Below are 12,267 nucleotides of genomic sequence, written 5' to 3'. Positions count from 1 at the left end.
AGCCTCTGTTTGTTAGGCCAGGATCAGAACTAATTGGTGCATCCTTGCTGCTGTGAGGCTGGACAGCCAGGCCAGCCAGCTCTTCCTCCTGGCTGGGAAGCTCCCCCAGCTGTACGGTAGAATTACACCCAGTGGGAGCCTACCTGCTTTGCTGCAGCTGGGAGCCAGGAGAGTTCCCCATGAGAGGCAAGGTGAAGTATTGGTGCACGGTGGATTAGAGTTTCTAAAAACGGCTTTACACTACAGATAGTTTGCTGCGGCAAGCTTCTCAGTTTGGCAGGGGAGTGCTGTTGCTCAGCCCTGGGGCCACTACCTTGCCCTTGCTCAGTTGGGCTTCAACTGTTCTCACACGCTGGTTCAGAAGTAATTGGTGAACCTTTTTGGGTCCCCAGGTGGAATGAATGGCTTAGCCAAGAGAAAAAGATGGGCAAAGGATAATATCCCAGAAAAGTCTCAGCAGATGTAAGAACCAGTGCCGAGGAAGGCTCACACGTAGCCTTCTCCCCTTACAGCCCCAAGTCATAAAACTTTTTCCACGTTGGCGCTGAAAGGTGGAACTGGATCCGGGCTCTCCACAATTAAAGACGCCTTTCAGGAGCAGGATAAAATTCTCTTATACAGCTTTGAAAAAGTACCCACCTCGGTATTTTAGGTGATCCCTGGTGGCGTAGTGGTTAAAGTGCTCTGCTGTTAATTAAAAGTTCGGTGGTTCCCACCAACCAACTTCTCCGAGGGAGAAGGATGTGGCAGTCTGTTTCCATAAAGATTACAGCCTTGGAAACCTTATGCAGCAGTTACACTCTATCCTGTAGAGTCCCTACGAGCCAGAATTGACTCCAGGACAGTGGGTTTTGTACTTGAAACATGCATTAAAAACCACGGTCTCCTTTAATCCTAGAGGGATCGTCCATGTTTTACAGAAAAAACGGGCCCAAAAAGGTAATGACGTACTCAAAGGCTGAGGTTACAGCCCCAGTCTCCTGCCACCCCAGTCCTCCGCCCTTTCTGCGCTGAGAGGGTCTCGGAGCCCACCCTGGACCCCGCAGCTCTATTCCGCCAGGTTGAAGGCTTTCCCCGCCTCCCCGGGCAGGGTCAGAGAAACCCCCACCTGAAGCTTCTAGAACGCAGAGGGGTCCCACGTGCGGTCCGGGGGGAGGGCAGGAGTTCCGGGGCTGGCGCGCCCGTGATTGGCCCGCAGGGCCCGGGGTCCTTAAAGAAGGGGCGGGCCGGCGCTGGCGAGGGAGAGACCCCCGCGCTGCCCTGCGCGCTCCGCTTCCCGGGCTGCCGCCGGCGTCAGCAGATCCGGGCGCCGTCGGGCAGGGGGCGGTCCTCGGAGCGCGGGGTTCGCTCGGTGAGCCGGTCCTCCTCGCCCCTCCGCGCCGCCCGCCATGAACGCCAGCGGCCCGGGGTACCCGCTGGCCTCGCTCTACGTGGGCGACCTGCACGCCGACGTGACCGAGGCCATGCTCTACGAGAAGTTCCTGCCCGCCGGCCCGATCCTGTCCATCCGCGTGTGCCGCGACGTGGCCACCCGCCGCTCGCTGCGCTACGCGTACATCAACTTCCAGCAGCCAGCCGACGGTGAGCCCGGGGGAGAGGGGACCGACCGACCGATGGACGGACGGACGGACGGCGTTCGCGGCTGGCTTCCCGCCTGCCTCGGCCACTTGCATCTCCAGCTTCTCCTGCGGTTTCCATTTTGCAGCTAAGGAAGCTAGATCCAGAGACACTGGGCGTTGGAAGCGGCCCTGCTCCTGAGACAGGAAGTAGCCATTCGTGGGTTCCTACTGTGTGTTTTACTGGTATTGTCCCATTTTACAGATGAGAAACAATTAGGCCAAGGGGAAGCAGAGAGCGTCGGGGTCAGGCAAACTTGGGATAGAGACCCAGCAGCTGTGTGAGTTTGGACGGGTTGCTCACCCACTCTGAGCATTAGTTGCCTTTCTGAGAAATAGGGGACGTAACTGTCTCGTAGAGTGGTTGTGAGGGTGAGCACCTGGTGAGAAAGAAGCCCAAGACGGCATAGCTGGCGAGTGGGGACGCCAGGAGGGCTGGGCCTGGGGCCTTTAGGGGTAGCGTGACTTGAGGTCTGCACCAAGCGCCTCCACCTCGGAAGCTTCAAAAAGCCTCCTCCATGTTCGGGCTCTAAAACGGGTTTCTCAGAGCTGATAGGAGAGATTACAATTTATCAGATGGGCCTGTGTGCACGTCTGTTCAGAGCGGGTGGGTAAAGATTAAGAGCACTCCTTTGGGCTCGGGCTGTACCGCTAGGCTGTGATCTTGAGTAAGGCATCACTATGCCGGCACCTAGTTTCTTCATCTCTAAAAACGGGCTAGGACTTATTCCCCGATGACATGGGAAGATTGCACAACTGGCGGTTATAAAGTATCTCCTTTATCATGTAGTAAGCAGTCAGTAAGGAATAACTTCAGAAAAATAGCAGTAGCTATAATGTGCAGAGATTCTGGAAACAACCAAAAAAAGGCTTGTCCCAGCCAGGTCCAAAAGAGGACACCCTAGCTCCATGTCTTCTGGGTGGATGGGGCGGTTCCTCTGAGTTGGGGGCTTGCTGGGGGCAGGGATTGTTCTGCAGAGCCTGTTTCCCAGTGGGTGACTGGACTGGATTGCAGGGAGCCTTCCCCTTTGCTGTGTTTTACCCCAGCACTTCCTCCTCCCTCCTCTTTTAGAGTCCTGTGAGTGAAGCAGGACCTATCTTTTTTGCTCCACTTCATAGATGGGGAAACTGAGCTCCAGAGAGGAGGGATTTTGCCACTGTGATTTATGGCAGGACTAAGCCAAGAACAGAAACCCTAGCGGCGTAGTGATTAAGAGGATGGCCACTAACCAAAAGGTCGGCAGATTGAATCCACCAGGCACTCCTTGGAAACACTGTTGGGCAGTTGTACTCTGTCTTGTAGGGTTGCTCTGAGTCGGAATCAACTCGATGGCAACTTTTTTTTTTTTTAATGTCAAGAACTTAGATTCTGAAGCTTTTTCCACTGGGTTCCCCACAGACCCCCTCCCTGCCTCTGAAACAATGGACAGTGTGTTTCCTGTGCTGGTAGGGCAGTGGGAGAAGGGACAGGCTGTAGTAGTGACAGAAGAATGGGCATAGGCTGCTGGTTTCAGACACACTACCTGGTGATACAACAGTTAAGAGATCAGCTGGTAACCGAAAGGTCGGCAGTTCAACCCACCCAGCAGCTTCGCAGGAGAAAATACCTGGTGATTTGCTCTCATAAAGATTAACTTGTTGCCATCAGTTAATTCCGACTCATACCGACCCTATGGGACAGAGTAGAACTGCCCCCATAGGGTTTTCAAGGAGCAGCTGGTGGATTCAAACTGCCCACCTTTTGGTTAGCAGCCTGAACTCTTAACCACTGCACCACCAGGGCTCCCATAAAGATTAAATAGCCTAGGAAATTCTATGGGGCACTTCTTCTCTGTCAGATTGGGTTGCTATGGGTCAGCGTTGACTGAATGGCACACAACAACAACGTTTTACCAAGGAGTCCCTGGGTAGTGCGGGTTTGAGTCCATCCGGAAGTTCCTTGGAAGAAATGCCTAGCGACCCACTTCTGAAAAATCAGCCATTGAAAACCCTGTGGAACACAGTTCTGCTGACGGACAGAGTCGCCATGAATTGCCACGGACTTGACAGTAACTGGTACCATGTATCTAACACCTACTTTTGTGCCAGGCACAAAGTGTAAAGCACCTTGCGCACCGTATTTAATTTTCAGTCTATCCGACAATCTGGAGGTAGGTGGGATACCCTTTGGCAGATGGGGAAAAGTAGGTAATGTCATCATTGTCTCCACTTTACAGGTGAGGAAATGGGCTCAGAGAGGTAAAGTTCATGTCCCCAAAGCCACTGCTTGGATACAAACCTCAGCTCTGCTGTTCAGCTTCTCTGAGCTTTAATTTTCTCAAACTGCTGCTACCCCATGTCATATAGACCCCTCCTATCCACTCAATATGCTTTAGAGGGCAGAGCGGCCTAGCTTTGCCACTGACCTTGTGCCTATCTGAGCCTCAGTTTTCCCATGTGTAAAATGGGGATAGAAATCCATGCTCCTGTGGCTACAGTGGAGTTGAATGAGATCAAAGGTGGGAGGAGCACCATATACATTAATTTTTTCTGCTTATTCTTCCTGAGCCTTCAGGCTCTCATCTCAGGTGAAACTCAAACAATGAGTCTTGGCTCCCAATTGATATGAAGGCTGTCCCTGGTGGCCAAAGGAAAGAAAATCCCCTAAACTTGCTCCTTTCTCTCCTCCTCCTGTCCAGCGGAGCGGGCCCTGGACACAATGAACTTTGAGGTGATCAAAGGCCAGCCCATCCGTATCATGTGGTCCCAGCGAGACCCAGGACTTCGCAAGTCGGGTGTGGGAAACATCTTCATCAAGAACCTAGAGGACTCCATTGACAATAAAGCCTTATACGATACCTTCTCTACTTTTGGGAACATCCTTTCTTGCAAGGTGGGTGTACCTGTTTGGAAGGTCCTGTGCCAGATAGCTGTGCAGTAGTGGGATGCCAAGCCACATCTCACTTTATTTTTTTGTTGTGGTTCTCAACTTTATGTCTTACACTTTCCCCGTGCAGTGGCTAAGAACTCGGCTGCTAACCAAAAGGTCAGCAGTTCAGATCCATCAGCTACTCCTTGGAGATCACGCGGGGCAATTTTACTCTGTCCTATAAGGTCACCATGAGTTGGAATCGACTCAACAGCTATGTTTTTTTGTTTGCTCCTGTAAAGCTCCAGGCACAGCAAGCACCTGAATGGTACCTGTTCTTTCAGTATTCATAACACTGTCAGAGGTTACCTGTGTGTCAGTTAGCTCTCACTGTGTAACAGATCACCCCAAAACTTCGTGGCTATAAATGACAACCATTTATTTAGCTCATAATTCTTTACTTGGCAGTTGGGGCTAAGTTCAGCTGGGCGGTTCTTTTGATTTTGGCTGGATGGCTCTCCTTCTGGGGATTGGCTGGCTGTCAGCTGGGGCATCTCCACTCGCCTCACTGTGGTCTTTTCTCCTCCAGCAGACTAGCCTAGGCTATTCTCATGGCAGTGACAGGGTTCCAGAAGACAGAGTAGAAGCTCACTGGGCCTCTTGAGGGCTAAGCATGGAATTGGCAGACCCTCACTTCTGCAGTATACTTTTGGCCAACCCAAGTTCCAAGGCCAGCCCAAATGCAGAATGAGAGGGAAGTAGAAAGTTACAGGTCAAAAGGTATGGAGATAAGGAGCCCATTAATTGGTGCCATCAAGGCTGTCAGTGGACCACACATTTGATTAAAGATTTTTCTTGTTCTAGAACATAAGCTCCACGAAAGCAGTGAGCTTGTTCTTATTCATCACCGTATTGTTGTATCTGGAATAAGACCTGACACATAGTAGGTACTCAGTAAATACTTGTTGACCAAATGGATGTGTTATCATTTGACAAGGGTTCTTTTGATTTCTCTGTGTATATGAGAAAATTGGAATCAGATCATACAGCAAGTTAGTCAGTGCCTCACCAGAAGGCTTAAACCTGGGTGTTTTGCTCATAGATGTCATTAGAATGGCCAGTTCCCTTGTAGCCTTTGGAGTGCTCATTCTTCTGGGGAGGCTTGGGGGACTCATGGTGATCTCTATGTCAGATCTCCTATTTGAGCACCTACTCTGTGCCAGGCATAACCCTTGAGTTCTCAACTGGGCTTGACAAACTCCCTTCGTTTGTTGTTTTTTCAGTTGTTGCCCAAGTTAGTTTATTTTATTTTAAATATTTTACTGTGTTTTGGGGGAAAGTTTACATAGTAAATTAGGTTCCCATCTGACAATTTCTATACAGATTGTTCAGTGACATTAGTTAGATTTTTCACACTGCGTCAACATTCTCCAGTTGTGTTCTGGTTGTTCCATTTCTAGTACACTAGTTTCCCTGTCCGCTTCTTATTTTTGCTTTAGAGTAAGTGTTGACTCATTGGCCTTACAGTTTTGTTTTGTTTTTAAATTTTATTGTGCTTTAAGTGAAAGTTTACAAATCAAGTCAGTCTCTCACACAAAAACCCATATACACCTTGCAACACTCCCAATTACTCTCTCCCTAATGAGACAGCCCGCTCTCTCTCTTTCCACTCTTTCTTTTCATGTCCATTTCACCAGCTTCTAACCCCCTACACCCTCTCATCTCCCCTCCAGGACGGAGATGCCAACATAGTCTCAAGTGTTCACCTGATCCAAGAAGCTCACTCCTCACCAGCATCCCTCTCCAACCCATTGTCCAATCCAATCCATGTGTGAAGAGTTGGCTTCGGGAATGGTTCCTGTCCTGGGCCAACAGAAGGTCTGGGGGCCATGACCACTGGGGTCCTTCCAGTCTCAGTCAAACCATTAAGTCTGGCCTTTTTATGAGAGTTTGGGGTCTGCATCCCACTGCTCTCCTGCTCCCTCAGGGGTTCTCTGTTGTGTTCCCTGTCAGGGCAGTCATCAGTTGTAGCCGGGCACCATCTAGTTCTTCTGGTCTCAGGATGATGTAGGTCTCTGGTTCATGTGGCCCTTTCTGTCTCTTGGGCTCGTTGTAATTACCTCGTGTTCTTGGTGTTCTTTATTCTTCCTTGATCCAGGTGGGTTGAGACCAATTGATGCATCATAGGTGGGTACTTGCTAGTGTTTAAGACCCCAGATGCCACTTTTCAAAGTAGGATGCAGAATGTTTTCCTAATAGATGTTATGATGCTAGTTGACTTAGATGTCCCTGAAACCATGGTCCCCAGACCCCCGCCCCTGCTACGCTGGCCTTCGAAGTATTCAGTTTATTCAGGAAACTTCTTTGCTTTTGGTTTAGTCCAATTGTGCTGACCTGTCCTGTATTGTGTGCTGTCTTTTCTTCCACCTAAAGTAGCTCTTATCTACTATCTAATTAGTGAATGCCCCTCTCTTACCCTCCCTCCTTCCCCGTCTTGTAACCACAAAAGAATGTTTTCTTCTCAGTTTAAACTGTTTCTCAAGTTCTTATAATAGTGGTCTTATACAATATTTGTCCTTTTGCAACTGACTAATTTCATTCAGCATAATGCCTTCCAGGTCCCTCCACGTTATGAAATGTTTCATAGATTCCTCAGTGTTCTTTATCGATGCATAATATTCCATTGTGTGAATATACCATAATTTATCCATTCATCTGCTCATGGGCACCTTGGTTGCTTCCATGTTTTTGCTATTGTAAACAGTGCTGCAGTAAACATGGGTGTGCACGTATCTGTTCATGTGAAGGCTGTTATTTCTCTAGGATATGTTCCAAGGAGTGGGATTGCTGGATCGTATGGTAGTTCTATTTCTAGCTTTTTAAGGAAGCGCAAAATCGATTTCCAAAGTGGTTGTACCATTTTACATTCTCATATAGTTTTTTAGTAGAGCACCATATATACAGATAATATTCTTTATTTTGTGTGCCACTGCGTTATTTCGCTAAAAGGTGATCATGCGGGATAGTTTCAGTTCAGGGTTTAAGGAGTATCTCAGGGTAATAGTCTCAGGGAGTCCTCTGGTCTCAACTGGTCCAGTATTCTGGCCTTTTTTAAGAATTTGAATTTTGTTCTACAGTTGTGGCCCTGGTCAGAACAGTCGGTAGTGGTAGCCCGGCACCATCTAGTTCATCTGGTCTCAGGGTAGATGAAGCTGTGGCTCATGTAGGCTATTAGTCCTGTAGACTTGTTTCTTCTCTGAGACTCTGATTTTCTTCTTATTCTTTTGCTTCTGACAAATAGAGACCAACAGTTGTATGTTAAATGGTTGCTCACAAACTTTTAGACCCCAGACACTACTCACTTCACTAGGATGCAGAACATGCACTTCGTGAACTTTATTATGCCACTTGACTGAGTTGTCCCATGAGACTATGGTCCTAAGCTTTCAAACCTAGAAAGCCAGTCTTGCAAGGTGTTTGGTTATATCTGAGGAGTGTTTGTACCTTCTGTGCATATATGTGGCTGCACACAGATATCTGTACTTACAAGTACATATAGAAACTTCTATCTGGGCACATATGATACACACGCCTGTACTTACCTGTATATGTAAATGCCTATACACATACTTGATGTGACCACATGCTTGTTTTCTGGTCATTGGTGGTGGTGTTGCCAGATTATGTATGTCAGAATCCTTTTGAGTACTTCTTAGTGACATCATTCACTTTGATCAAGCTGTACCTGCTACACCCACATTTGGTGCCACTTTTCGCATCACCAAAAATAGTATCTCATCTAGAGTGTGATTTCCCCTCCCCTCACAGCCCCCTCCCTGGTAACTACAAGGAATATTGGTCGCTGGATGATCTATTCTTAAAAAAGTGGGATCATGCAATATTTGTCTCAGCCTCCCTTTGAATGAGGGACTATCCTTGTGACTCAGAGGAGGAGACTGAGGCTCGGAGAGAGGTGCAGTAACGTGCGAAGGGCTCTCCACGATAGAGAGACAGAAGGGGCCGTCTCCTGTCTTTGAGGACCAAAGGAGAGAGAGACTCCTTAGTTATTAAGTTCTTAACAGTAATAGCAGATTTATCAAGTACTTCCTGTTTGCTCAGTTTTCTGCATCCACAGCCTCATTGAATTCCTCACAGCAGCCCCTTAAGTTGTAATAGTAGGATCCCTGAGTTAAATTGAAGCAAGAGACTCAGAGAGGTGGGGTTACTTGTCCACGGTTACATGGAAGGGTCGAGTGTGAGTGGTAGAGTCAGAATTTGAACCAACATATTTGCCAACTTGTTGTTAGTTGCGATCTAGTTGGTTCCAGCTCATGGAGACCTTAGCATGACGTAACAAAATATTACCCAGTCCTGTGCCATCCTAACAATCCTTGTTATGTTTGAGTCCACTTGCCGGCTTAGTTGAAGCCAGTTTAGCAGGGCACAGTATGTCTTTTCCCCTTATCCAGGCCTTGAGGCTTTCTCTGGGCCATGGAGGGTTGACTAGAAAGCCTGCATTACCCAGGCAAGCCTTTGCAGGTCTAATGAAGCCCTGTTGTGGTCCCTACCCTTGAGGAGTTCTCATGCTGATTGAAGATGGCAAGACTTGTAGGAATAACCAGAAATTGGGCCCTGAGGGAAAAGTGTAATGACGAGTGTAGTCAGAGGCCCAAGGGGGAGAGAAGCACATGGCTGGTCAGGAGAGGTTTCTGTAGCATGGTGGGAAGAGGACTAGACCTGGAGTTGGGCCACCCAAATGCAGATCCCAGCTGCTTAGCAGAGAGGCAGCATGACATAGTGAGTCAGACTGTGGAATTTGGGGCCAAACTTCTGGGTTCAGATCGTGCTTCTTCCACCTGCTGTGTGAACTTGGGCTAGTTGCCTCACTTCTCCGTGCTGCCAGTAAAAAAAAAAAAAAAAAAGTTGCCGTCAAGTGGATTCCAACTCATGGTGACCCCATGTGTATCAGAGTAGAACTGCTCTGTGGAATTTTTAATGGCTTTTTTTCTGAAGCAGATCACCAGGCCATTCTTCTGAGGTGTTTCTGGGTGGATACAAACCTCCAACCTTTCCTCTAAAAGGGGCAGTGATAGAACCCACTTTGTCGGGTGGTTGTGAGGTGATTATTTGAGTTAATCCACGTATAGCCCTTGGAAGGGTACCTGGCACAGTATTAAAGCATCTAAAAGTAACTTCCTGTGGTTGGCTGATCTTGGACAAGTCGTTATTCCCACTTTCACCAATAAGGCAGCTGGGGCTCAGAAGTTAGAATTGCTTGGAAGGGCTGTTATGGCAAATATGACAAGATCGGTAAATGATGCCCTTAGCAGGTGTTTGACCCAGGGTGGGGACTTAGGCAACATGCATTGAATCCGAATAGAAGAGCTAGGTCTTGGGTTGAAAGTGGAAGGACCCTGTTTGGGGCTGGAGAGGTGGGGGGCATGTGATGGTGAGGGTTTGGAAGTAGGACTTGTTGTGTAGGAAAGTCATGTCTGGCCAATTGGTGAGCCTCAAATGCCAAGTTGATATAGTTCTTTAGAAAGTAGAAGCTACTAGGGGTTAAGTCTTAAAGGGATGTGGTCAGATTACATTTTGGAAAGAGGATCCCAGTGGTCAGCGTGGAAGCTAGGATGGGAGACTGGTATGGTCTTGTAGGCAGGAGATGCTCCTTAAGCGAGCTGGGGCAGTGGCTGCAGGCATCAGTGGAGCTGTCCACACCTTGAAAAGTCACTGAGATTGGGGTTACTGGTCTTAGTGCACGTTCAACCAGAGGGGTGGGAATTACGTGAACTAGGAGGTCCTGTTTTCAAGACGTGTACTTCTAACTTGAGTCAGAAGGGTTACAGAATGAGAGTAGGATGTTTATGCATCTTTTGAAAAGTTGAAACTAATTTTTTGTTGAAATCGTACATCAAGTGGTAAAGTCTAAACAGTGTGAAAGGCAATAAAGTAAGAAGAGACGGTTCTATTCCTTTGGTTTTTTTTTTTTTTTCCAGCCCTAGTCCCCGGAAATAATTGCTTTTAACAGTTTTGCATGTGTCTGTTTCAAAACTTCCACTTTAGCCAAGTTGGGCTTGATTTTTCTTTCATAGAACAGTAACCTATCAGATAACTCCATGCCAGCTGTGTAACCTGTGTAATCACACAGCTCTGTAATCACGTTCTCCTCAGCGGTGCACATAGAGTAGTATGAATGTCCTGATAACCAGTCCTATCTGGGTGGAGACTCAGGTTGTTTCTACTTCGCTTTTAAAAACAAGGCTGCAGGGGTCCCAAGTAGCCAAAGACACCTTGGAAAAGAAGAATAAAGTAGGAAGACTCAAACTTCCTGATTTCAAAACATATTACAAAGCTATAGTAGTCAAAACAGTCTGGTGTTGGTGTAATGGTAGACATATAGGCCAACAGAATAGAATTGAGAGTCTAGAAATTAACCTGTATATCTATGGTCAGTTGATTTTTGACAAGGGTGCTGTCTTAGTTATCTAGTGCTGCTATAACAGAAATACCACAAGTGAATGGCTTTAACAAAGAGAAATTTATACTCTCACAGTTTAGGAGGCTGGAAGTACAGATTGAGGGCGCCAACTCCAAGAGAAGGCTTTCTCTCTGTCGGCTCTGGGGGAAGCTCCTTGTCATAAATCTTCTCCTAGTCTAGAAGCTTCTCAGCGCAGGGACCCAGGTCCAAAGGACACACTGTTTTCCTGGCTCTTGTTCCTTGGTGGTATGAGGTTCCCCTGTCTCTCTGCTCACTTCTTTCTTTTATATTTCAAAAGAGATTGAAGATACAACTTAATTTTCTGGATTGAGTCCTGCCTGATTAACATAACTGACTCTAATCCTGCCTCATTAACATCACAGAGGTAGGATTTGCAACACATAGGAAAATCACATCAGATTACAAAATGGTAGACAATCACACAGTACTAGGACTCATGGCCTAGCCAAGTTGACACACATTTTGGGAGGGGACACAATTCAATCCATAACAGGTGCTAAGTCCGTTCTGTGAGGAAAAAAAGAGTCTCTTTTTTTTTTATTGTTGTAAAAATATATTTAACACATTTGCCAATTCAACATTTTTAGGTGTACAGTTGGGTGATATCAGTTACATTAATCATGTGCAACCCTCACCTGCAGTTATTGCCAAATTTCCTGCACCGTAAACAAATACCCACCGCTTCATAAACAATGGCTCTGCCTTTCCCTTACTTCCTATGCCTGGTAACCATTAATAGACTTTGGTCTCTATACCTTTGCCTATTCTTGTTGTTTCGTATAAGTGAGATCATACGGTGTTTGTCCTTTTTCTGATTGGCTTAATTTCACTCAGCATAAGGTTTTCAGGGTTCATCCATGGTGTAGCATGGACCAGGACTTCATTTTTCTCTCTGGCTGGGTAGTATTCCATTGTCACTGTGTACCACATTTTGTTTCTCCATTCATCTCTTGATGGACATTAGGTAGCTTCCACATCTTGGCTACTGTGAATAGTGCTGCAGTGAGCATTGGCAAACATATGTCTATTTTTGTTGCTGCTTTCAGTAGAGTCTCTTTAATAAATGGCGCCGGGAAAACTGGATTTCCATTTGCAGGAGCATGAAGCTGATCTATACGTCACATCATATGCAAAAACTAATTCAAAATGGATTAAGGACCTAAATGTGAGAACTAAAACCATTAAATGGCTAAAAGAAACAAGGACGCAGGAATGTGGGAGTTAGAATTTAATCTTTTTGCCCATCGCCTAAGGGAGAATTTAAAGGTGGACTGTAGTATAGGTGAGACCTCTGCTCAAGGTGA

The 12,267-nt window shown here is 46.9% G+C and overlaps 1 protein-coding gene across 11 annotated transcripts in view; it reads left to right on the top strand.

Moving 5' to 3' along the window:
* Nucleotides 1–437: 437 nt before the first annotated feature.
* PABPC1L (poly(A) binding protein cytoplasmic 1 like) overlaps nucleotides 438–12,267 on the top strand; it is a 34,333-nt gene continuing 22,503 nt past the window's right edge. For 2 of the 11 annotated variants that reach the window (XR_007515453.1, XR_007515454.1), the window contains exons 1-2: nucleotides 439–1,581; nucleotides 4,295–4,488. Coding sequence is in view for 8 of the 11 variants with exons in the window: in XM_049869846.1 (XP_049725803.1) it covers nucleotides 1,389–1,581; nucleotides 4,295–4,488 (387 nt within the window). In the remaining 3 variants the exon portion in view is untranslated. Of the gene's footprint in view, nucleotides 4,489–12,267 lie in introns of all 11 variants that reach the window. The other 9 variants (XR_007515452.1, XM_049869847.1, XM_049869840.1 and 6 more) reach the window with 7 other exon arrangements.

The sequence above is a fragment of the Elephas maximus genome, chromosome 25, assembly GCF_024166365.1.
Source record: "Elephas maximus indicus isolate mEleMax1 chromosome 25, mEleMax1 primary haplotype, whole genome shotgun sequence".
Lineage (NCBI taxonomy): Eukaryota > Metazoa > Chordata > Mammalia > Proboscidea > Elephantidae > Elephas > Elephas maximus.
The sequence above is the reverse complement of the archived record's forward strand: the minus strand, read 5'-3'. Positions and strand labels throughout refer to the sequence as shown.